General features: G+C 56.1%; 1 protein-coding gene across 2 annotated transcripts; it reads left to right on the top strand.

Annotated features, from left to right (window-relative positions):
* The first annotated feature begins 99 nt into the window (after window positions 1-99).
* CLASRP (CLK4 associating serine/arginine rich protein) lies at window positions 100-22,203 on the top strand. Of its 2 annotated transcripts, XM_074369441.1 has the most exons (21): window positions 100-385; window positions 1,166-1,293; window positions 8,152-8,249; window positions 8,795-8,896; window positions 9,123-9,202; window positions 11,354-11,438; window positions 11,854-12,002; window positions 12,800-12,896; window positions 13,825-13,903; window positions 13,988-14,061; window positions 15,364-15,405; window positions 16,321-16,536; window positions 16,652-16,939; window positions 18,314-18,577; window positions 18,900-18,939; window positions 19,239-19,299; window positions 19,529-19,587; window positions 19,664-19,710; window positions 21,312-21,394; window positions 21,760-21,784; window positions 22,051-22,203. In XM_074369441.1, exons 2-21 carry the CDS (start codon window positions 1,195-1,197, stop codon window positions 22,091-22,093), a joined length of 2,031 nt encoding a protein of 676 aa, XP_074225542.1. In that variant the 5' UTR covers window positions 100-385; window positions 1,166-1,194; the 3' UTR covers window positions 22,094-22,203. The 2 variants fall into 2 exon arrangements, 1 of the variants encoding a protein (XP_074225542.1); XR_012508997.1 differs by lacking the exons at window positions 21,760-21,784; window positions 22,051-22,203 and having other exon boundaries at window positions 18,900-18,943.
* The last annotated feature ends 397 nt before the right edge of the window (window positions 22,204-22,600 follow it).

Genomic DNA, 22,600 nt, shown 5'->3' with positions numbered 1-22,600 from the left:
CGACCTTCAAGCCCCGCCCCTCCCTCCACACCCTACCCTAGACCCCGCCTCTCGCGTCTGCGGAAGCGCCCTCCGCCACGCTCCGCACCTCCCCCTAACTCAGCCGCCCAGTTCCGCTTCCGGTGCGGGCCGCGCGCGAGCGCAGCGGTGGGAGGCGGCGACGAGCCGGTGCGTGCAGGCGGCGGGCCTTGACCTCCCAGCTTCGGGCGGCGTCAGGACAACTTCGCCCTCGCCTCGGCCTCTCCCCGGTCTGCTGTGAGATTCTGCCCGGCCCCGGTCCCGAGGGCCGCCCGCCCTGCACCTCCTCGGCCTACCGGGCCTCAGGCCGCGCCCTGCGCCCGCCGTCGGACCGAATTCGCCGCGTCGGACCCGCTGTTTGCCACAGGTCCCGCCCCCTTGTCAGAAATACTTAACCCGAACCCTCAGGCCCAGACCTGGTGCTCGATCCCTGTCCAAACCCTCGGTCTCCGCCTCAGTCCACAACCCTTGCCCCTAAACTCAGGCCACCCCTGCCTGTCTGCCTTCTCCGCCTCCCTCAGTCTCTGTACCTTCCCCCTCCCCTCAGCCCCCGATTTAGATTCCTTCTTTAGACCTTAGCGGTGCTCTGGTCTTTCCTTAACAGCACTCCCTCATGCTCCTCCTCCTTCCCCAAGTGTCGTCGTCTTCCGTCCACTCCCTTTGCCTGCCCTCGACCCCCACTTCCATGCCACTACTCTGTTCCCAGAAAGTCTTTCTCTTCTTCCGCCACCTACTTTCATCTCCAGACCCCTGCAGCCCCTACCCACCCCCTCGGATGACCCCTGGTTTTAGCTCTTCCCCCTCCTTGAGCTCCAGCGCCAGCTGCTCAAGGTCTGCTTCCAGACCTTATTTCAAACACTCCATTCCAAAACCTTTCATTCTTGATTGCAGCTCCTTAAACACAGAAAACCCCTTTCCCAGGGATGCTCACTCCAGAATCTCCCAGTGGGGTTTCTCAGAAGGCCCAAACTGCTGGATCAGAGTTGTTCAGGATACACCTGAGCATCTGGCTCACAGTTCTGCAGCCTCACTTTCCCTCGCCGAAGCTGATGTTCAGGATCAGCTCTGTCACAAGCTTGTTAGGTGACTTTGATTCTGCCCATATGGTTTCTCCAGCCCATTTGACACCCCTCCCCTCATCCCTCAGGTTGAGGCCGCAGACTTGGCCTCACCACGATGTGGCACGAAGCTCGGAAGCATGAGCGGAAGCTTCGAGGCATGATGGTGGACTACAAGAAGAGGGCAGAGCGGAGGCGGGAGTACTATGAGAAGATCGTGAGTGACCTTTAATCTGGGCTGGGAGCTCTTCCAAGGGGTGGGGCCCTGGTCATCCTGGTAGAATTTGGGCTGGGAAGTACACCAAGACATAGAGCCCAGTTTCCGCAAGGGAATTTTCATTTTTTGAGCATAATGGTTGGTAAGAACCTGAGGGATTTTGTTGATTGTAGCATACTGCATTGTTTGGCGTGGGCGCAGAGTACACAGCCAGTGTCAGCAGGAAGGAGGAAAGTCTTTGTAACACTCAGAGTAGTCCAGACATAAGATTGGCCACCTCCAGAATGGTGTCTGTCTTGCTTATTGCTGAATTTGCGGTCCCCAGAAAGTGCAGCTTTTTTTCAGGTTTGCCTTGGCACCCCGAAGGCATGCCATCCATATTCATTAAGTGAGTGGACTCTGACCAGTTTCCCGCTCCTGTTTAAATGTTTCAGCTGCTTTTGGAGAAAAGATCACATTCCATCCTGTGACCTAAAAGGCCTTTGTGATCTGACCTCTACTGGCCTCTCAGCTTCATCCTTAGGTAGCTCCACTGGCCTTTTTTCCGTCTCTGTCACCGCAGGGCATTGAGCCTGTAACGACTCCTCACCTGTTTAACTCCCGCTTGCCCTTGAGGCCCCAGCTTGAAATGGCATTTGTGTACTAGGTTCAGTTCTCCTGTTAGGTGGTATTTATATGGACATTTCCATTTACTACCACATCACTGCCCCAGCCCCCTCCTCCCTGGTCTCCTGGCTTCCAGTCCTGCCCCCTCTAATCCACCCTCCTCCAGGGGGCCAGAGAGGTCTTTCTAGAGCACAAAGCTGACCCTGTCCTTCCCTTGCTCAGAACTTCTCCATGGCTCCCTAGTGCCAGGCTCCTCAACGCAGCCTGCAAGACCCTGCATGACTTGGCTTTTACCACCCCCTACAGACTCATACCACTCTGTTTTCTGTCTTGTTTCTTTCCTTATGCTATCTGGCCTCCTCACTACCCAGGGCGACTTTAGCTAACAAAAAGATATGTGAAGAGTATCCGTTTACCTTCCAAATTATATAGTCCTCTCCAGCCACAGGGCCTTTGCCTTCACTCCTGCTCATCTGTCAGATCTCAATCCTCAGGGAAGTCTTCCCTCATCCCCCATACACAGTTGGGTGTCCACTATAAATATCCCCATCATAGCTCCCTATTCAGCTCTGTAAGAGTGGAGCCTAGTTGTATTGGGGTTATGTTTGTATCCCAAGCTTGGGTCCAACCTGATTTGAAAGAATGAATGAATAGCAATAGCAATAGCAGTTACCATTTTAATTGATCCCTCTTAGGCCCCAGGCTTTGTGAAAAGAGCTTTAGATAGATGCATTTTTTCTTTGAATGCCCACAGTCATCCACGAGACAGGCTGTTATTACCCTAGGAGAGGCCTCTCAGAGCATCTCACTTGCCTTCTGTCACCCAGGAGGGAACCACTGGGCTTAGGGATGGCTAGTCTCTGGTGGTATCAGAGTAACATGCCCCTGAGGGCTGGCCCTGGGTCTGTGTTGGTTATAGTTGAGGCCCCAGCGATAGGCCAGGAACATAGTCAGTGCTCAGGAATGAATAGCTGCCATTTATGAAGGGCCCATGGTGTGCCAGACCCCATGCCTGCTACTTTGGCACATTCTTTCTAGTCCTTTCAGCAGGCCTGAGAGATTGCTGTTGTTCCTTGTGTTAAAGGTGATACTGATAGTAAGGGCTAACGCTCTTGAGCATTTATGTGTTACCCACTGTGCTGAGCACTTGACATGCATCTCTGCTTCATCAGATCCTCACCCCAGCCTGGGAGGTAGTTTGCTTATCGCCATTTTACAGATGAGCAAACTGAGGCTCAGAGAGTCCTGGCCTACAGTCATGTAACAAGAGAGCACAGCTGGCATTCTAACCCAGACTCTGACCTTTGACCTCTCAGCTCTCCACTGGGCTTTCTACTGCAGAAGTAGAAGTTCAGAAAGGTGCAGCAACTTGTCCAAGGTGACACAGCCAGGAGGCAAAATACCAAAATGGTTAAGCCCTTAGAGTTTGGAGTCACAGAGCTCTGGGTTCAAATTCCAGCTGTTCCACTTACATATAGTGTGACCTGGGGTAAGTGGCTGTCTCCCTGATCCTGGTTTCCTGTGAAATGATGTATCATGTAAAATCAGATTTGTCTGTTAATAACAGAGACCTAAAACATAAGTGGCTTAAGTAAGATAGAAATTTATTTCCTTTTTGCTTCATAGCCCAGAGGTGGCCAGCTCTGCTCAGGGACCATTTTGTTGTTGAGCTGCGCATGCTTCTCTTCCCAGGGTTGTCTCAAGAGTCTAAGAGGGCTGCTCAAGCCATCATGTCTTTATTCCTTCCAGCAAGGAGGAAGGAGGGAGGGAAAAGGGGCCAAGGTGCTTATGCCAGTTGTTAAGAAAGTTTCTAATTGTTTGCACGTGACACATCCACTCATATCTCGGTGGCTGAAAAGTAGCCTTGTGGTCATGTACAGCTGCAAGGAAGGCTAAAAGGCATAGACTCTCTTCTGGGTGGCCTTGTGCCAGATGTGTTAGAAATCTTACTACTGTTGAGGAGAGGAGAATGGATATCGGTTGCCAACTAATGGTCTGTCACAGATCGTGGGGACAGGAGCACCTCCCTCCCAGGGCTGTTGGAGTGAAATTGGGCACAAGACCACTGAGGGTAGGCCTGCCCAGGGAAGCTTGGTCAGTGAATGCCAGCTCGGGTGGGACTAAAGTTATTATTGCCAGGTAGAGCTGGAGTTGTGTCACTCAGAAGGCCTGGGACTCTCGTCCTTGTTAGCTGGGGAGCTCCCTGAGCTTTATTTCCCCCTTGGGACAGTGGTGATAACCAGCCCCTCTCACTGGGTGACAGGGAAGAGCTTCAAGAATAGAACAGTGTCTGTGGGGTGCCTTGTGGTGCAGGCCTGTACAAGAAGCCATTGTCCCCGTAGGAGAATGTGATCAGCATTCAGATCTGAGCCACAAAGCTGTGGACTGATGGCTGGGCAGTGGCTGATGGCTGCTTTGAGGAGAGGGTGGGGCTACTCACGCGGGTCTCTCTTCCTCTCTGGCTGAGAGAAGAGGCTGAGGCGAGTGTTTAAGAAGCCAAGGTCCACTGTGGCGGGCTGGACAGGTGTGTTATGACAGCTGGCTTCTCTGCTCCTGATTTGTTCTTGGTGTCTGCTCTCTCTCCCTAGCTGACCCTGGTCCTGTCACTGCCCCTGCCCTTGTCAGCTTTCTCCTTTAATCAGTGGTTTGGATAAAGAAACAGAATTCCCTGTTGGTATGAAAGTGGAAAATAAAACAGGTCTCAGTTCGGCTTTCCTTCTTCAGAAGCCTCTGGCTGAACCCGCAGGCTAAGTGATGCATCCCCTGGCTCCCCTATCCTAGCGCTGCCTACTCTAGGTCATCACTGTAGGGGACAGGTGTGTCCCCTACACTGGACTGTGAGCCTTAGGGTGGGGCTGGGGTTGTTTCCGTCACTGCCATGGCCCTAGCACAAGGCCTCGCTCAGAGTAGGTGCCTGCCTAACTGTTGAATGAGTGAAAGGCTCTATGACCTCCTCTGACCCCTCTGATCCTGGAATGATCCAGTGGGTAAGAATAGATTTTGAATCTGGAAGAAATATTTGTACATTCATGATCATTGCAGTATGATTTACCATAGCCAAGATGTGGATGCAACCTACATGTCCATAAGCTGATGAATAGGTAAAGAAAATTTGGTAAATACATGCAGTGGAATATCAGTCAGCCTTAAAAAGAGATGAAATTCTGTCACATGGTACAACTTGGAGGAACCTTGAGGACATTGTGCCTAGTGAAATAAGCCAGTCACAGAAAGACGAATACTGCAGGATTCCATGTGTATGAACTGTTTAAAGTAGCCAAGCCCTTAGAAGCAGAAAGTGGTGGTTGCCAGGAGCTGGGGGTGGGGAGGAAGAAGAGTGGTTAGTAGTTCAGGGGGTATAGAGTTTGTTTTGCAGGATGAAACAGTTCTAGAGATCTGTTGCCCAGCAAGGTGCATATAGTTAACACTACCGTACTGTGCACTTAAGAGAGGTTAAGATGGTAAGTATTATACATCTTATACCACAGTTTGAAAAATTACTCTTAAAGAAGAAAAGGAGTGGATTTTGGAATCAGGCCCATTTGGGCTCAAATCCTAGTTTTGTTTTTGCTGCTTTGATCTCAAGCAAGTGAGCCCCACCCCTCTGAGCTCGTTTCCTCATCTGGAACACGAGGATAAGAGTAGCACCTTTCTCCCACGGCTGAAAGGTTTGAGTGAGAAGATGTCCATAAAACACTTAGTCCAATGCCTGGCTTTTAGTACGGTTCACTGACTTCCAGAATCTCCCAGCAGAGCCAGACTAAACCCAGGTATTTACTCCCAGCCCAGTGCCTTTTCCTTTCTGCGGTGCTGGCACTGCCAGTGGCTTCGCCTTCCAGGCCAGAGTCCACCCTGCAAGCAACGTCCCATAAGTCTCAGCTGTGGGAGCTGGCATTTGGCCCGGAGTGGCCTCGGAACATGAAGGACTCTTGGCCTGAGACTTGGCCAGGAGCTGTCACAGGGCCAAGGGAGCTGTGTGGCCTGAGATGAGGAACTGAGGGAGGCAGGGGAGGTGCAGGGTGAGGAGCTGCATTCCAGCAGCGCCGCCCTGCTGGACCCCGTGGTCTGGGGTGTACCCCACCCTCAGCTTCTTCGGGTGTCAAATGAGAAATGGCACTGGAGTGCACGCAGAATGGACAGTAGCCTGACGTCAGCGGTGTCCTCAGCCCTTGCAGGGCTGGTGTCCCCGCTCACCCCTGCTGGCTGGGGGTCGGGGTGGGAGGTGGAGGCAGAGTGAGGATGGGCAGGCTCTCGGGAACCTGATGCAGATGGGTTTCTCCTGCGGGGGCTCAGTGTCCTCATCTGTCAGTGAGGGTTCATTCTACCCCCTTCAGTCAGTGTTCCAAGCCCCTGCTGCAGGCTGGGTGCTACTCTAGGTGCTGGGGGTACAATGGGGAACGGAACCGAGATCCTAGCCTGTGGAAGTTTGGTTCTAGTGTGGAGACAGGCGGTACGCGAGTGCAGGTGTAATGTCCGGTGAGGGGCGGTGCTCGAAGAAAACAGGCAGGTTAAGAAGCCAGTCAGGGGTTGTGAGGGGAGCTGTTTGGGTAGAGTTGATAAAGCCTCTGGAAGGAGGTGGGAAATGAGTGAGGGGTGGAATGGGCAAGAGCAGTGCGGGCGGGGGTGGGGGGCAGCCAGCGCAGAGCCAGAGTGGAGGCTGGGATGGGCCTGGAGTGGGGAGGGGGCAGTGACAGTCAGAGCAGGGAAGGGCTCTGAGCCTCACGGGCCTCAGAGGTTTTAGCAGAAGCCCTGGGGCTGCCGCGTGGAAAACGGGCTGCAGTGGGCAAAGGTGGCAGCAGGAAGCCCGAGTGCTCCAGAGTGGTGGCAGGGCTGGGGCAGGGGTCGGGGGAAGGATGGAGGGGGTGGGAGGGCGTTGGACTCTGGGAAGTTGTTGCTGGGAGTTGGCCAGGTCTTAGTGGGGCACACCAGCAGCCCGGCTCATGGCTCTTCTGAGTTCCCCTGATGTGGCATGTGGCTGGAGCTCAGCCAGGGCCTGGCACTCGGGGGGCTCAGTGATGGGAGCTGCTGCTGCTGCTGGATTTTATCTTTCCCTTATGCAGAGATGGTGACTTGGAATTGTGACCCCCCACACACGAGGCTCAGGCCTGACATGATAGATGAACGTCAGGTGTAACATGAGGTGGTAGGGGGCGCTCTGAAGAAAACAGGTGACTCGGGACTTTCTCCTCCATCTTGGTGCTTGTTCTTTTTAACAGCCTTATTGAGATTATTCACAAGGTTGTGCAACCATCTCCACAGTCTTATTTTAGAAAATTTTCACAATCCCAAGAAGAAACCCCACACCCATTGGCAGTCAGCACCCCCTCCTCCACCTTACCCGGCCAGCCCTGGGCAACCACTAATTTACTTTCTGTCTCTGTGGATTCGTCTGCTCTGGACATTTCACATATTCACAAGTGGAATTGTACACTATGTGGCCTTTTTGTGACTGCCTCCTTTCACTGAGCATGTTTTCCAGGCTCATCCATGTTCTAGCGTGGATCAGTCCTCCATTCCTTTTTATTACCCAACAACATCCCACTGTCCGGATGTGCCACGTTTTGTTTATCTGTCATGCGTTGATGGACATTTGAATTGTTTCCAGTTTTTGGCTGTTGTGCATAGTGCTGCTGTAACATTTGTGTGCACGTATTTGAGTATCTGTTTTCAGTTCTTCTGGGTACACACCTAAGAGTGGAATTGCTGGGTCATATGGCAGTTCTTTGTTTAACTTTTGAAGAACCAAATTTCTCCACATTCTTGTCAGTACTACCTGCTGTCATCTGTCCTTTCCATTTTAGTCATCCTGGTGAGTGTGACGTGATGCCTTCTAGCTCTCATTGCTCGTTCTTTGATGAGTAGTGACATTGATGGTCTTTTTACGAGCTTATGCAGTCCTGATGTCTTAGAGGCTGGTCCAGGCCAAAGTGCTCTGAATGCATGGCCCTGGGCTGGGGGAGGGGTGGAGAGTTGAGGGATAATATTTTGGTGAGGTAGGTCTTGGTACTGGCTGTGTAGAAGGTTGGGCCAGAGCTCAGAGCCTCTTGCCACTATCTTGAGAGGAAACCCTCCCCCTGTTCCCAGAGGTTGGGTGGCCCCTGTTAGTGCTGCCACCCCTGTGCAGGTCCTTTACCTCTGAAGTATGGCCTGCTTGGCATCAGAGGTGAGCTCGCTGCTAAACTTGGGTGTTGGGGGGTGGCAGGGTTTTGGGGCTCAGTGGGGCAGTGACCTCTGTCTTGTCCATCCCTGCAGAAGAAGGACCCAGCCCAGTTCCTGCAGGTGCACGGTCGAGCTTGCAAGGTGCACCTGGATTCTGCGGTTGCCCTGGCTGCTGAGAGCCCCGTTAACATGTAAGACTGATTTTGGGGGTAAGGTGGTGTCTCTGGCTGAGGGGTGAGGGTCCGAAGGGACCTGGGGCATGGACAGACCTTTGGAGTCTCAGGCAGGGAAGGCTTGGCCTGCATGGGAAGGTGAAGGTCATCAGCTGAGGAGATCCGGCAGGGGTTGGGCCCAAGGCCTCCGGGTGTAGTGGTTGGAGGATTTCTGGGGAATGGGTGGGGTCAGGGCCAGAGGCTCAGATGCAGCAGAGAGTAGGTTGCCAGAGGGGGTGTTTTGGGGTGCCTGGGGCTTAGCAAGTGGCCCTTGGACCTGGTTCAAGTTCCACACTCTTGCTTGGTTCTGAGAAATAACCTGTTCAGGTCCCGAGCCTGAATGTATGTTTCAGGGCAGAGGTTATGGCATAAAGGACTGAGAGGTGAGGGGTGAGGGTGTGGCTGGCATGGGGATCAGAGGAGCCGAGGGTTTGGCTCCCAAGCTTGAGATGGCAGGGAATAGGCATTTTGTGTCCTGAACAGTGGGGACCCTAGGCTCCTTGCTCCCCCACTCCCCACTTCAGGATGCCCTGGCAGGGGGACACCAACAACATGATTGACCGCTTTGATGTCCGTGCCCACCTGGACCACATCCCTGACTACACCCCGCCACTGCTCACCACCATGTAAGCTGCCTCCCTCCGGGGTTGCCAGTCAGGGAGTCCGACCTGGCAGCACCTCTTCTTTCCCGAGCCCTTGCCTGCCCGCCACCCTCTAGGGAAGGAAGGAGAAGTGCACGTGGGGAGGCCCTCCACCCCCCAGCCTGAGCCAGGCCCCTCGTCCCCACTCCTGCTGGCTTGGGGTGGGATCTCCCCTCTCCCTCTGATCTCAAGACCGTGACCTCCCCCAAAGCTCCCCAGAACAGGAGTCGGACGAGCGGAAATGTAACTACGAGCGTTACCGAGGCCTGGTGCAGAACGACTTTGCTGGCAGTGAGTGATCTGGGGTGTGGAGAGTGGGTTTGGGGGGGTCCCTGGAGACTGAAAGACCTCAACAAGATTGGGAAGAGAAGGTATCCCAGGACTTTGTACTAAGGGGCCTTGGGTTTGGTCGAGCTCTGTCATGGACCCGCTCTGTCCACATCCCTTTCCTTTTTGGGGCGTCCATCTCTGGAATTGGTACAGGAGACATTTGCTGGACTAGAGGGTCCCACCAGGGTCCCTGCCATATCCAGTGCCCCTTAATTCTGTGGCCTTATTTTCCTAAAAAATTGGGCATTTTTTCCCCTTTTGTTTTCCCTGGGCTGTACAGGTCAGAATGTCAGGTCTGAAGAGGAAATTTCTCCTTGTTTTAAACAAATATTTAGACAGTGTTTGACAGTTTGCCAAGTGTTCATACAGTGTTTTTTCCCAAGCCATCACCATTGCTACTTCACAAATGAGAAAACTGGTTTAGAGAGACTTTTTCATACCCTGGGCTTGTCTGGGGAGATCCTGACCCTGACATACTTGGACTTTTTTGTCTCGGTTATCTCAGTGCATCTGCACAACCACCCAGCAAGGTGAGAGTGATACCCCATTTTACAGATGAGGATGTCAAGGCTCTGGGCTTGGGGGGGACACTATGTTCAAGGAGTTGGAGTTCTCACTCTGCCCTTAACCACTGCTACCTCTCACAGGAGAGCTCCAAACTTAGCATGCCTCCCAAGAAGGACTTTGAGATTCCTTCTCCCAGGGTTTCCCCGTGGAGTTAAGGGGAGGGTCACAGGAGTCCCCAGCCTGGCGGGTCTCGGTCTCCTCCTGGAGAAGGGTGGTAATGGTGGTGTCTGTCCCTCGAGGTGGTTGTGAGGGTTCAGTGAGGGGTGCATGAAGCCCCAGTACCAAGCCTGGCACAGGTAGCTCTCCCTGTAGGTTCACTGTTCCCGTATTTCTTTGTTTCTAAGATAGGCATTTTAGCGTCTCTAAAATCAGGGTTTGAAAAAAATAAAAATTATAAATAAATAAAATCAAGGATTGTCAAATTCTAGCAATCAATGAGGCCTGAGAATCAAGGAAATGCGTCCTCATCGATACAGTTGGTTTTGCCTTCCTTCAGGGCCACACAGATTCTTGGTAATGGAGCCAGGGTTTCCCTTAGTTCTGTCTGACTCTGCATTCATTCCTTTATTCATTCCCACAATTCCTGAGCACCTGTGGTGTGTCAGGTGCTGTTCTGGGATCAGGGGTCTAGTAGGGGAGAGGGCAGTAGCCACATAATCACGAGAGCAGGTGGTAATTACAAACCAAGGTGCTGTTACCACAACCGGTGTGCTGCTCTCGGCGGTGCTTGGCTGAGTCTGGGTCAGTGTGGGGGCGCGGGCAGGAGCTCCCCAGGGAGGAGAGGTGGGCCGCGAGGATAGCACTGTGCGGGAAGGAGGCCTGTGTGGCTGGAGCTCACATGAGGTGGGCCGACAGGGCCCTCTGGGGCTTTTGACACGACCGCAGAACCGTGGAGGCTGCTGGAGGGGACGTGCTGTGTCAGCTCCGGGCTTGCCCAGCCCACCCACCTCGCTTTCAGATAGAAAAGCTGAGGCCCATGGAGGGAAGGGGACTCGCCCAGGGTCCCACCTTGAGTCAGGCATGTGTTTCATGGCAGGAAGATCAGGAGAGGCTCTGGTACATTGCTGAGCTTGTCTAGTTGGGTGTTGTGAATGACTGAGAGCCCAGATTAACCACATTTAATTTAAACTGAGCCACAGAGCACACAGTGGAGTGGCCCGTGGGGTCCGGGGTACATTCAGCACTTGGGATTAATCATGCTTAAGGGACCAGCCAAAGGCCTCCCTAACTCATGATAGAGGTAGCAGAGCCTAAGTTAAGTACCATGCACTGTCTCTGCCAGGCACCCCATTTTACAGAAATAGAAACTGAGGCACAGAGTGGCTAAGTCCACCAGGATCATATGGCAAGTCAGTGGTATAGCTAGGGCCCTCCTGCAGCCGCTGTGTCTCCACCACACACAGTTTGTGATTTCCCGGGAATCCGTGACTCTGCCCCCAGCTGTGCTTGGATGGACCCACCCTCCCACCCCTCACTGCATCCTTGTGTTTCCCCCCGCATTCCCAGTGTCCCCAGCCCACTCTGACCATGTGCCTTTTGCCCCAGTCTCAGAGGAGCAGTGCCTATACCAGATCTACATTGACGAGCTATACGGAGGCCTCCAGAGACCCAGTGAGGACGAGAAGAAGAAGTGAGTTGGGCTCTGGGGCACTATGTGTGGGGTTGAGGGAGGCAGGAGGACTGTGAGCCCCTCAGGGCGCTGCTCCGTCCATCCTGGAGCCCGGACTCCTGCGCCCAGCCGCGACCTCCCCACCTCCAGCCCCATGCTTGCTGCCTCCCTCCATCTGAAGAATGTGAGCGGAGCTCCTTGATGACTCTGGTCCTCAGTCACGGCCCCATGTTCAGGGCGAGGCTGGCACTGGGAATGGCTCAGGGAATGTTGTCTGGAGTCAGCAGCAGATGTGCAGAGGGTTCTAGGCTGAGGGAGAGCGGGAGCAAGGGCTCTGTGCTGCCCTGGAACTCAAGAGGGCGGTGTCCGGGATGCTTGGTGTGGGGGCCCTCCTCTCCCCTGGGCGCTGCCCTGGCTCATAGCTCCCCTGTCCCAGGCTGGCAGAGAAGAAGGCTTCCATTGGCTACACCTATGAGGACAGCACAGTGGCCGAGGTGGAGAAGGTGGCTGAGAAGCCAGAGGAGGAGGAGTCACCAGCTGAGGAGGAGAGCAATTCGGATGAAGATGAGGTCATCCCCGACATCGGTGGGGTCCCCTCTCTGCCCTTCCACCCCGCAGTCCCTGGGCATCGTTTTCGTGTCTCGTCCCTCACCCTCTGTGGGGCGCCCCGTGCTTATGAGCCCCATCTCTCTGGCCCCTGCTCCAGGGCACACCAGCCCCCTGCTGTCCTCCCATCTCATTCTTGTCCTCCTGGCCCCGCCTCCCTCTCTGTATCTCTCTCCTTCCTCATTTCTAGGACACTGCTTTTATGACCCTGTCCCCACCTAGGTTCTAGCTCTGACCTCCTCTTCTCTGTCTCTCTTCTCTGGAAAACAAGTGTTCTTCCAGTTACAGAGCCTCACCCCGCATCCTGCTGCTCACCCCTATCTAAATCCCACTGGTCAGGCCATCCACCGTCCTTCCTCCTCCATCCTGCTCTCACTCAGCCAGTCGGCTGTTGATTCAGACACATGTAAAGCACCCGTTCCCCTCCATGTCGCCATCCTGCATCTGGCTCCTGAATACCTGTGACCACACCCCTGCCTCCCACACACCTGGATTTTCATCCACCCTCTATCCGGCCCCGTCCACTCCTCAGATCACTCCCTTCTCAGCCGTCACATCATCTGCCCACCTCCCACCCCCACTGCCTGCCATTTGTTGTGCTCGCCTCTGGCCGGGCCCTGTGCCAGCCAGGGGATGCTGAGATGAGCTGACTCGTTCTCTTCCTACAGAGGCCTCCAGTCTGGTGGGCACCTGCCACCCCCAGCTCTTGGGGCACTGCCCCTTCTCCCCTTCTTCTCACTCGACTTTGGTCCCTGACAGCCTTTCTCTTGGTGCAGACGTGGAGGTGGATGTGGACGAACTGAACCAGGAGCAGGTGGCAGATCTCAACAAACAGGCCACGACCTATGGCATGGCTGACGGCGACTTCGTCAGGTGAGGCCTGCTGGTTGACACCTCTCACCACCCTGTAGACCTGGCATCTCTGTCATTATCCTTGTTCTGAGCACTTTACACAAGTGCCAGGGTATTACACACACAGCCCCTAAGTTCATGGGGTGGGTACTTGGGGACCGGCTTCACCTGTGTAGAAACTGAGGCTGCCCCCAGCTGAGCGACCCCTGGAAGCTCCCGGCCTGGTGGACAGCGCCCTCTAGTGGAGAGGCTTCATTTTTTTCTGGATCATTAACTTGCAGTTGCTGGTTGAGCCTCTGCCTTGTGCCTCACCCAGTGCAGATCACATAGAGTTTTCCACCTAACAGGGCACTGAGTCCGAGTCTGAGTTCTTCCAAGTCTGAACCTCTGCCCAGAACCCTCCAAGACTCCTGCCTCACTCATGACCAGCCAGTGTCCTCACCATGGCTGGGAGGTCTCACCTGTCTGGTCCTCTACTTGCACACTCCACCCCTTCTCAGCTTCCGTGGTTGCTTTACCTCTCAGATCCCTGAGGCTCCATCTGACCTTGGGGCCACTCCATGTGCTTTTGGCCCTGTGGCATCTGCAGCTTACTCCTTCAGTCTCTCGTCAGCTGTCACTGCCTCTGGGTAGCTTCCTGTTGAAAGCTGCAGCAGCTTCTGCCAGTTCCCTGGCAGTTCATTTCTCCCTTCCAAGATTTATTTTCCCATGAAGGTTTTCACCATCTAACATATCGTGTGTTATATTACTTTGGCCATTGGCTGTCTTCTCATAATGTAAGCCCACGAGGGTGAGGATTTTTGTTTGTTTTCAGTAACTCTTTAGTACCTGAAATAGCACCTGGCATGCAGCAGGCGCTCAGTAATAGTGCTGAATGAATGCGAGACCCTCAGCATGGTGTGGGGTCCCTCACTCCTGCATCTCGTCTGACCCTCCTCCCCTTCCGCAGGATGCTCCGGAAAGACAAGGAGGAGGCGGAGGCCATCAAACACGCCAAGGCCCTTGAGGAGGAGAAAGCCATGTACTCGGTGAGGGCTGGGCCAGGGTGGCAGGGTAGGTGTGCCCCTCATGGAAGGCACACCCTCACCAGCCTGGTACCCGCCCTGTTCCAGGGCCGTCGCTCCCGGCGCCAGCGGAGGGAGTTCCGGGAGAAGCGACTGAGGGGCCGCAAGATCAGCCCACCCAGGTAGAGTGGGTTCGGCCCTGTGCTCCTGCCCCGCCAGCATCAGTCTCTCAGGGCTCAGGAGTTGGGGGCCGGGGCTCAGGAAGACTTCAGGGGCAAGCTTTCGGCCGGTGGGGAGGGTCCTAGTGGGGCCATGAATAGGGAAGGTTTCAGTAGGAATAGTCATGAGGGTTGTGTGGACACCCTGCCCTGCCAGCCATTTCCCTCACCTTGCTAGACTCAGGGCTCTTGCCACACACCTTGGGAGCCAGTAGGGAGGTGGCATGAGGTGGCTGGGAGAGTTGGGGACATAGTCGAGGGACACGGGCCTGGCTCGGACTGTCTGACCTGGTTCTGCAGCTCAGCTGCTTTGTCACTATCTCAGGTTGGGCAGGTGACTTCCTCTCTCAAGCTCGTTTCCTCTTCTGGAAAAGGGGCACCATAACCTCCTGGGAGAGGGGGCTACATCTGTGCCTACATTGAGGTCTTGGGCAGGTTTGGATGAGGTGGTCTGGCTTGGTGCAGAGAGCCAGCCTGGGTCAGGTGGTCTCTGGGCCAACCTGCTGCAGCCTCTTAGGCCTGCTAGCCCCGTGCAGACCCCTCCCTCTTTGCCACGTCTCCTTTGTTCAGGGGAGGTAATTGAGGGTTGCTGTGAGCTTAAGCGACTTGTTGGGGTTCAGGATTTGGTGTGGGGTTTGGAAAATGTACATTCAGAGTGGAACTGATTCTTGCTATTGTCACTGTAGAGGTGCAGGTCAGTGTGGTGTATAAAAGCTTGGGCTTGGGACCACGTGGCCTGGGTTGGAATCCGCGCTCCTTCATTTATGAGCTGTGTGACCTTGGGCAAGTGACTTCACCTTTCTGGGCCTGTTTCCTCAGCTGTGAAGTGTGAATAATCACAGCACCCACATCAGAGAGTTGTTAGGAATAGCTGTTAGTTCACTTAGTGCTGGCACACAGTGTGCGCAAGACGTCTTAGCGCTGCTAGTTTTATTGTCATCATTAGTGAGCCAGAACCCCGCAGAACCAGGGACTTGTGGTGGGAGCAGGGGTGCTTCTCTTCTGGGGTCTGGAGGCCAGCCGGATTGAGGCTGCTGAAGTCCTTGTTGCTCAGGATCAGAATGGGTCTGGGACGTTGTGGGTTGGGGCTGAGATTCAGGCTTTGGACAGATCTGAGGTTGGGTAGGAGGAGGGATCAAGACAGGGCCTATAACCTGGCCAGCAGCTCCTGTGTTGCCTGGCCTTGGGTGCCCAGGTTGGGGGCTGGCCTTAAATCCGTGCACACTAATCCCACGCCCCTATGTGTCCCCCTCGTTCTCTCCATAGCTATGCCCGGCGAGACAGCCCTACCTATGACCCCTATAAGCGGTGAGTTCCCGGGGCCCAGTTGTCTTCCTGATGGAGGGACAGGTGGTGAGGGGTGGGGCGCCCACCCTGTAGGCTGCCCTGAGATCACAGACTGGGTGGTATGTTCTGGGAGTCTTAGTGCCTCGTGTTGGCTTTGAGTCTGAATTATTTTTGGTTTTCCAGAATGTTAGCCTGCTTTCACAATTTCTTTTCCTTTTAAATGTGAACCTTTAAAGTTTTCTGATTTAAACATAGCATAGTGTTGTGTCGAAAATGATCAAACATGGTAGAGACGTGACTTAGAAATCAAGTCTCTTTAATCTGAACTCCCAAAAGTAACCAGTGAGAAATAACAGGCACAGAATGGCCTGCTTGAGCACGTGTGTCTCCTGGATGTGGGGGTGATTGGAGTTGTGGCTTTGAAGATGAACAGACCTCAGTCTGACCCCAGTTCCCTTTTCAGAATAGGGTGGGAGGGACCTGCCCTCAGGGCTCTTGGAAGGATGGGCGAGATAAGGCATGAACCCCTTTTGGTGAGAGGTCTGGCCCAGATAAGTGCTCAATCCATGGCTGCTGTGAGGAATATCGCATACGTGCGTTCATGAGAATGGAACTGTATCACATTTAATGCTTTGGAACTTGCTCCCTTCCGACTTGACATCTACATTGGGGAAGTCATTCCCTGCTGCATTATGGATCTGCTCTTCCCTTTTAATAGTCACGTAAAATCAGTACGGTTTTCTGTCGCTCCCTTTCCTGGTTGTTTTGAGAAGGCTCCGTGGTCATGAATCACATTCTTGCGTAGCTGGTGTCTTTCTGCCTCCTGGCTCTGTTCATGTGTGCTGGCTGTCCCATGTCGCTCTGTAGTGGGTCTCGTTAGCTGGTGAACAGGCTCGAGGAGCCTGGCAGTTAAGTCCCCTGCTCCCTGCTCTGTAGGTCGCCTTCGGAATCCAGCTCCGAATCCCGCTCCCGCTCCCGCTCCCCGACCCCGGGCCGAGAGGAGAAGATCACATTCATCACCAGTTTTGGGGGCAGTGATGAGGAGGCAGCCGCGGCCGCAGCTGCAGCAGCTGCATCAGGGGCCGCCACAGGGAAGCCCCCCGCGCCCCCCCAGCCCGGCGGCCCCGCACCGGGACGTAATGCCAGCGCCCGGTCGGTAACGCTCACGCTGCCCGCCCTACACCCCAGCCACCGTTGGGGGGGACGCGGGGCAGTGGGGGGCCCAGCCCAGGCTGGTGCTGACTGGCTCTCCGTGCCCCACCTGCAGCCGCCGCTCCTCCACCTCCTCCTCCTCCTCTTCCGCCTCGAGGACCTCCAGCTCCCGCTCCCGCTCCAGCTCCAGCTCCCGGTCCCGCCGCGGCGGGGGCTACTACCGCTCCGGCCGCCACGCACGCTCCCGCTCCCGGTCCTGGTCCCGCTCCCGGTCCCGCTCCCGGCGCTATTCGAGGTCCCGCAGCCGTGGCCGGCGGCACTCAGGTGGGGGCTCCCGAGACGGACACCGCTACTCCCGCTCGCCTGCCCGGCGCAGCGGTTACGGGCCCCGGCGCAGAAGCAGGTGCGTGGGGCTGGGTGTACTTGGGGCGCAGGGCCTGAGAGTGGGTGTGGGCCCCATCTCAGGGAGATCAGTGTCTGAGGGGTGGCCCTAGATTGCAGGGGGACATGTTTCCACTCAGGGAGTTCCAAGTGTGGTACCACGGCCAGAGCACAGCTGCCGTTCTCAGGGACAGTAGGGCAGGAGTCCTCTCAGAGGGAGTTCCCATGTGTTTGCAGTGGGTGACCCTTGGGACTGGGGCCGCTGTGTGGGAGGGGCAGAAAGTCAAGGCAGCCCTTTGAGGAGGAGACAAGGTGTAAGGCGAGTGCTGCACACAAGGTAGGATGTAAAGTCCTCTAGAGATGGGAGCATCCTTCTGGTCCCGTTCCCCGGGGGAGGGGGTCAGGGTGCCCTGGAAAGGCAGCATGGCTGGGTGTAGATTGTGGCCTTGCTAGTGAATTCTCGGGGCCTGTTACTTCATCTGGGAAAGAGATGATAGTATCCCCTCCGTTGAGTTGTGAAGTTCTAACAAGTAACTTCCACATAAGGGCCTAGTACAAGGCCTAGCATTCAACGAGTGCTTTTATTCCCGTCAGTGTCATTACCTATGTTACTGTTGTGTGGGTCTTGCTGCCAGCTACCTGTGGGGTCTGAAATAGAGGGGCCAGGTGGGCCTTGGTGAACTGAGGGCACACGTCCTATCCGTCGGGGTCATTGGCCACTCAGTGATAGGCCTGGTGTTGCCTAGTTTTTCAAGAAGAATTGAGTCTGAATTTTTAAAGGATGGCTCTGGTTTCTTCAATATTAGCGACAAATTTGAATTTTATTGAAACCCAGAACAGTCCTACTGGAATTAGGGTGTGACATAGGTGTGGCTTCCAGGTTGTTCCTGTAGCCCGACCTGGAAGCAGGAGAAAGGCTGAGGGAGGGAGGGGGGCCCTGGTCACATCTCTGAGGTCAAGGCTGATATGTCCCCAGACTGGGTCCTGTGGGTCTGTGCTGCAGTCTGGTCGGGAAGAGGGGGTGTGGGGGTGCTCCCCGCTGGTGGTGAGCCCCTGGAGGTGGTGAGGTTGTAGGTGAGGTTATGGCTTCTGTGTGCCCTGGCTGGATGCAGCATATAAAGTGGGCGGAGCCCACCAGCCAGGGAAGTGGGTGAACGGGTGTCTGGTGAGTAAGTGAAGAGCTGTTTGAGGGTCAGTGTGTCTAGGGGGCAGTCTCTGTGTAGAGGCTGCAGGAGGCCAGGAAGGGTTTCTGAGGGAAAGTAGCAGGACAGAAGCAGAGACAGAATGACCACAGGGCCTTTCTTGCAGAAAGACTAGATTCGGTGCCGGGGCGGGGGATTTGTAAATGGGGTCCCAGGAGCCTCATGGCCCCCCTGCTGCCCTGCTGCCCTCCCAGGAGCCGCTCCCGCTCAGGGGATCGGTACAGGCGGGGTGGCCGGGGCCCCCGGCACCACAGCAGTAGCCGCAGCCGCAGCAGCTGGTCCCTCAGCCCATCCCGAAGTCGCAGCCTGACCCGGAGCCGCAGCCTCAGCCCGAGCCGCAGCCGGAGCCCCAGCCGCAGCCGGAGCCGCAGCCACAGCCAGAGTCACTCGCCGTCGCCCCCGAGGGAGAAGCTGACCAGGCCGGCGGCGTCTCCCGCTGTGGGAGAGAAGCTGAAAAAGTGAGCAGAGCAGGGCTGTGGGGAGGGGACTGTCAGCCTCAGGTGGGGAGGGTGAACCCCACTGTTTCCTCTCCGAAGGGAACTTGGCCTGCCCTGGGAGGTCTGAGAGCGACACAGCTCTGCCCTGGGCGGGGGTCTGAGGAGTCACAGCTTTGCCTTGGGTGCGGGGTCAGAGGGGGACGTGGTCCTGTCCTGAAGGATCCCAGAGGGACAGGGTTTCTCCTTGAGGGTGTCTGAGGCCCATGGCCTCTGCTCCCTGGTCTAAGGGCAGGGCTTGGGCTGCATGGGGTCAAAGGTAGCAGCTGCCCTTTCTTCCTTCCAGGACTGAACCGGCTGCTGGTAAAGAGACAGGAGCTGCCAAAGTCAGTAAGAATTTGGAACTCGCCCGTCTAATTCCCGCCAGCAGCAGTGCCCGAGAGCTGGGCCCGGTGGGCCTACAGGGGGGCCCGGGTGGGCCAGGAGATCCAGCCCCAGGGATTGAGATCTGTGTCCCCGAGCCCTCCTCAGCTGTCCACTGGGGCTCCCAGAATCCCGTGGCCGGTCTCCACAGCCTGCCCGTCCTTGGCACATGCCCCCGCCAGTCCCAGGCTCTTGGATGAGGTGGGTTGTGGGAACTCCGGGACACCCACCCCCTCTCCTGCCTCTTCTCCCCCTTCCCCAGCCCAAGCTGACGCCGCAGGAGAAGCTGAAGCTGAGGATGCAGAAGGCGCTGAACAGGCAGTGTACGTCCCACCACCTGGCCCTCCAGGGCTGCCCAGCTCCTCTTCCTTACAGCCTGACCTTGGGCAGGTTCTGCCTTCTCTGGACAGGAGGCGCTGTGGGGAGGGCGTGGGTGTGCATGCCGCCTGCTATGTTAGGGCCTCTCCAAGCTCGGCTTCCACCTTTGGGATCGGGGTGAGGGGGGTACTTGGCTGGGCACCCCTCAGCCACTGTGTCCCTGCCTTTCCACAGTCAAGGCGGATAAGAAGGCGGCTCAGGAGAAGATGATCCAGCAGGAGCACGAGCGCCAGGTAAGGGCAGGAGTGAGGGGATGGGGCTCCCATGGGGGCTGGCCCAGCCCTGCCCTCACTGCCCTCTCTCCCACAGGAGCGGGAAGACGAGCTTCGAGCCATGGCCCGCAAGATCCGAATGAAGTAAGACTATCCCCCACTCCCTGCATCAGGGCCAACCCCCTGCCTCCTGGTTGCCCTGCATTCACCACCACCTGCTTCGAGCCAGAGCCCTGCCCAAGCCCTCTGGGAAGATGAAAATCAAAGCCCTTACCTGGCCCTCAGGGCCAGCCCAGGCCATGTCCTGGGCTCCTCCTCGTCCCCAGCTTACTTCAGCCACCATGACCTGCCAGCTCTGCCAGCCTCCAGCTTGTCGCCTTACCTTCTATTCAGATACCCACCTGCTTCTCTCCCTTGCTACACTCAGGGGCCCTCCCTGACCATCCTGTGTGGAGTAACACCCCACAGCACTCTGTCCTGCAGCCCTGCTCTGTTTTCTTCATAGCACTGGTCTCGCCCCGGCTTCCTGGCCTGCACTGTGTCCTTAACTCATTCTTGTCAGCCTCCGCACTAAGGAGCCAGGCCTGGCTGCTGGGCCCCTGCTGTGTGCTCAGCCGCTGATCATAGCCAGCACTGTGGGGCCTCTCTCCCCTCCTGCTCTGCTTCTCTTCTCCCCTGACTCTTTCCTTGGAAGAGTTGAGTGGCTCATAGCCTGGGTCAGACAGACTTCAGGTCCAGTCCCAGCTCTGCCACTGCCTGAGTGTGTGGTGTTGGGGCAGGCACTGGTCCAGACTCTGGAGCGAGGACGGTCCTTGGGGCTGACTTCTCAGGGTAGCTCAGGGATCAGTGCTGTGAGGCCTCGGCCCATCCAGGCCGTAGGCAGAACTGCAGGCCGCAGTGCTTGGTGTCCGCGAGAAGGGGAGTCAGTCACAGTCGTGTCGCCTGTTGCTTGTTTCTGGTTCCACCCTGTACTTGCCGTGGATCCTTGGACAAGCAGCATAACCCTTCTGAGTTTTTCCTCTTTGTGAGACAGACATGACCACACATGCATCTCTGCGGGATGCTGCCATCAGGCTCGTGGTGTGTGGTGCCAGCCACGTGGGGGAGGCTTGATGCCCATCACATGCCTGTCTCTGCTGGGCCTCCAGGGATGCCATGCGCTCCCGTCAGGAGGTGGAGGAGCAGAGCTCGCAGACTCAGCATCGTGGTCAGGCAGACCTGCTTCTGCTCCCCACCAGCTATGGGCCTTCTTCCTATCTGAGCCTCAGTTTGTTCATCTACTGAATGGGGATGGAAGAGTTGTCCCTCATAGGCGTGTTGGAAGGATTCAGTGAGATCAGGGCCAGGCATGGAGAAGGTGCCCAATAATTGTAGCCCTTGGGGTTTCAAATCCTGGTCATCTGACAAAGGCCAATTAGCGTGTAAGTCCCTGTGTTCTGAGACTGCGCCCTAAGTACGACAGGAAATGGTCCAGCTCTCCAGCCCCCCTGGCTGTTTGTTCAGCAAACCTTTCATGGTGAAGTAGACTGGGGTTCAGATGCTGGCTCTGCCGGCCAGTATCCCGAGCTCAGTGTCATCATTTCCAAGTGAGGAGAGTTGTGCCCCCTTGGTTAATTTTTCCACTTGGACTAGGACGTTGGCAGCACCTGCCCTGGTGGGCAACCCAGCCAGCCCTCGAGTTCAGTGCTGTCAGCCGGCCACATACTCACTCCTTTCCCCTGGTTTGTGTCCCCTTCCCCCCACAGGGAGCGGGAACGCCGAGAGAAGGAGAGAGAAGAATGGGAACGCCAGTACAGCCGGCAGAGCCGCTCGCCCTCCCCCCGTTACAGTGAGTGCCCCGTGGTCGCTTGGTCGAGAGAGCCAGGCTGGAGGCTTTGGGGCATTAAAAAAAGAGATGTCAAAACTGGGTTACAAAAAAACCGTGGTACATTTCCTACATTAGCTTTCCATAAATTAAAACTTCCGAGATGCACACACAACACAGTATGGTTGCTTCAGTCACGAGGGAGCTGCAGGGATTGGGAGAAAAGCTCATTTCCAGCACGTGGGTTTGGGCTGAGGGGCGCCCAGTGGACAGGCCAGAAGTGCCAGTGCTGCCTTAGCTGGAGACGACACTGGGAACCCAGCCCGTGGCCTTTCCTGGTCCCAGGCACTTGCCTGGTTTTCACCTGTCTTCCTCTGTCCTCTTTTCAGGTCGAGAATACAGCTCTTCCCGAAGGTAAGAAAGCCTGCTTGACTCCCTGGGAAATCACAGTTACCTTTTGGCAGGAGGCCTCAGCCCTAATTGCTCCATCCCCACCCGGTCCCCTCCACCTGCAGGGCTGGCCTCATCCCTGGGGAACATCCCTCTGCAGCTGACTCCCCCATCACTGAAGCCCCAGCCGCCTCCAGGCATGCTGCTGTGTATGTGCACACATGTGCAGTGGGGCTCCCTGATTCCTCCCCAGCCCTCACGGGGCCTCTCTCTCCCCTTTCTCTCTCCAGGCGCTCAAGGTCCAGATCCCGAAGCCCCCATTACCGACATTAGGCAGAAGCGTGGGGGGCAGAGGGGTGAGGGGGTGGGGCGAGGGCTCAAGCTGTGATGCTGCTGGTTTTATCTCTGATGAAATAAAATCACACATTATTTAATTCCCTTCACCTGGTCTCTGTGTCCTCTGTGTGGCCCTCTGTGTGCGGGGCTCCCAAACCCCGGTGCCCACCAGCCAATGAGGCTAGCTGGGCAAGGAGCTTGCTGGGTTCAGGGGACAGTCGCCAGTGTTGCCTAGGTGGGGAGTTCTGCCCGCATCTGGGCATTTAAGCAGCAGCTGCTTGGCTTCCAGAACTCTCCTCTGCACTCAGTGAGGGCAGGGGTGCGACGTGGTGGGAACAGGGCTCAGCACCCAGCATGTGGAGGGAGGATGGGCCGGGACTTTGCCCAGGGGCCTCTGGTGACAGGTCCAGGCCTCTCCCCACCCTCGCCTCGGCCCCTGCCCGGGCCTCGCCCACACCCACACCGGGAACCGGGAGCACCGCTTTCTGTGCCAGTCCTGCTGTG

Source organism: Camelus bactrianus, chromosome 9 (genome assembly GCF_048773025.1).
Source record: "Camelus bactrianus isolate YW-2024 breed Bactrian camel chromosome 9, ASM4877302v1, whole genome shotgun sequence".
Classification (NCBI taxonomy): domain Eukaryota; kingdom Metazoa; phylum Chordata; class Mammalia; order Artiodactyla; family Camelidae; genus Camelus; species Camelus bactrianus.
This window is presented reverse-complemented; position numbering and strand designations above follow the sequence as displayed.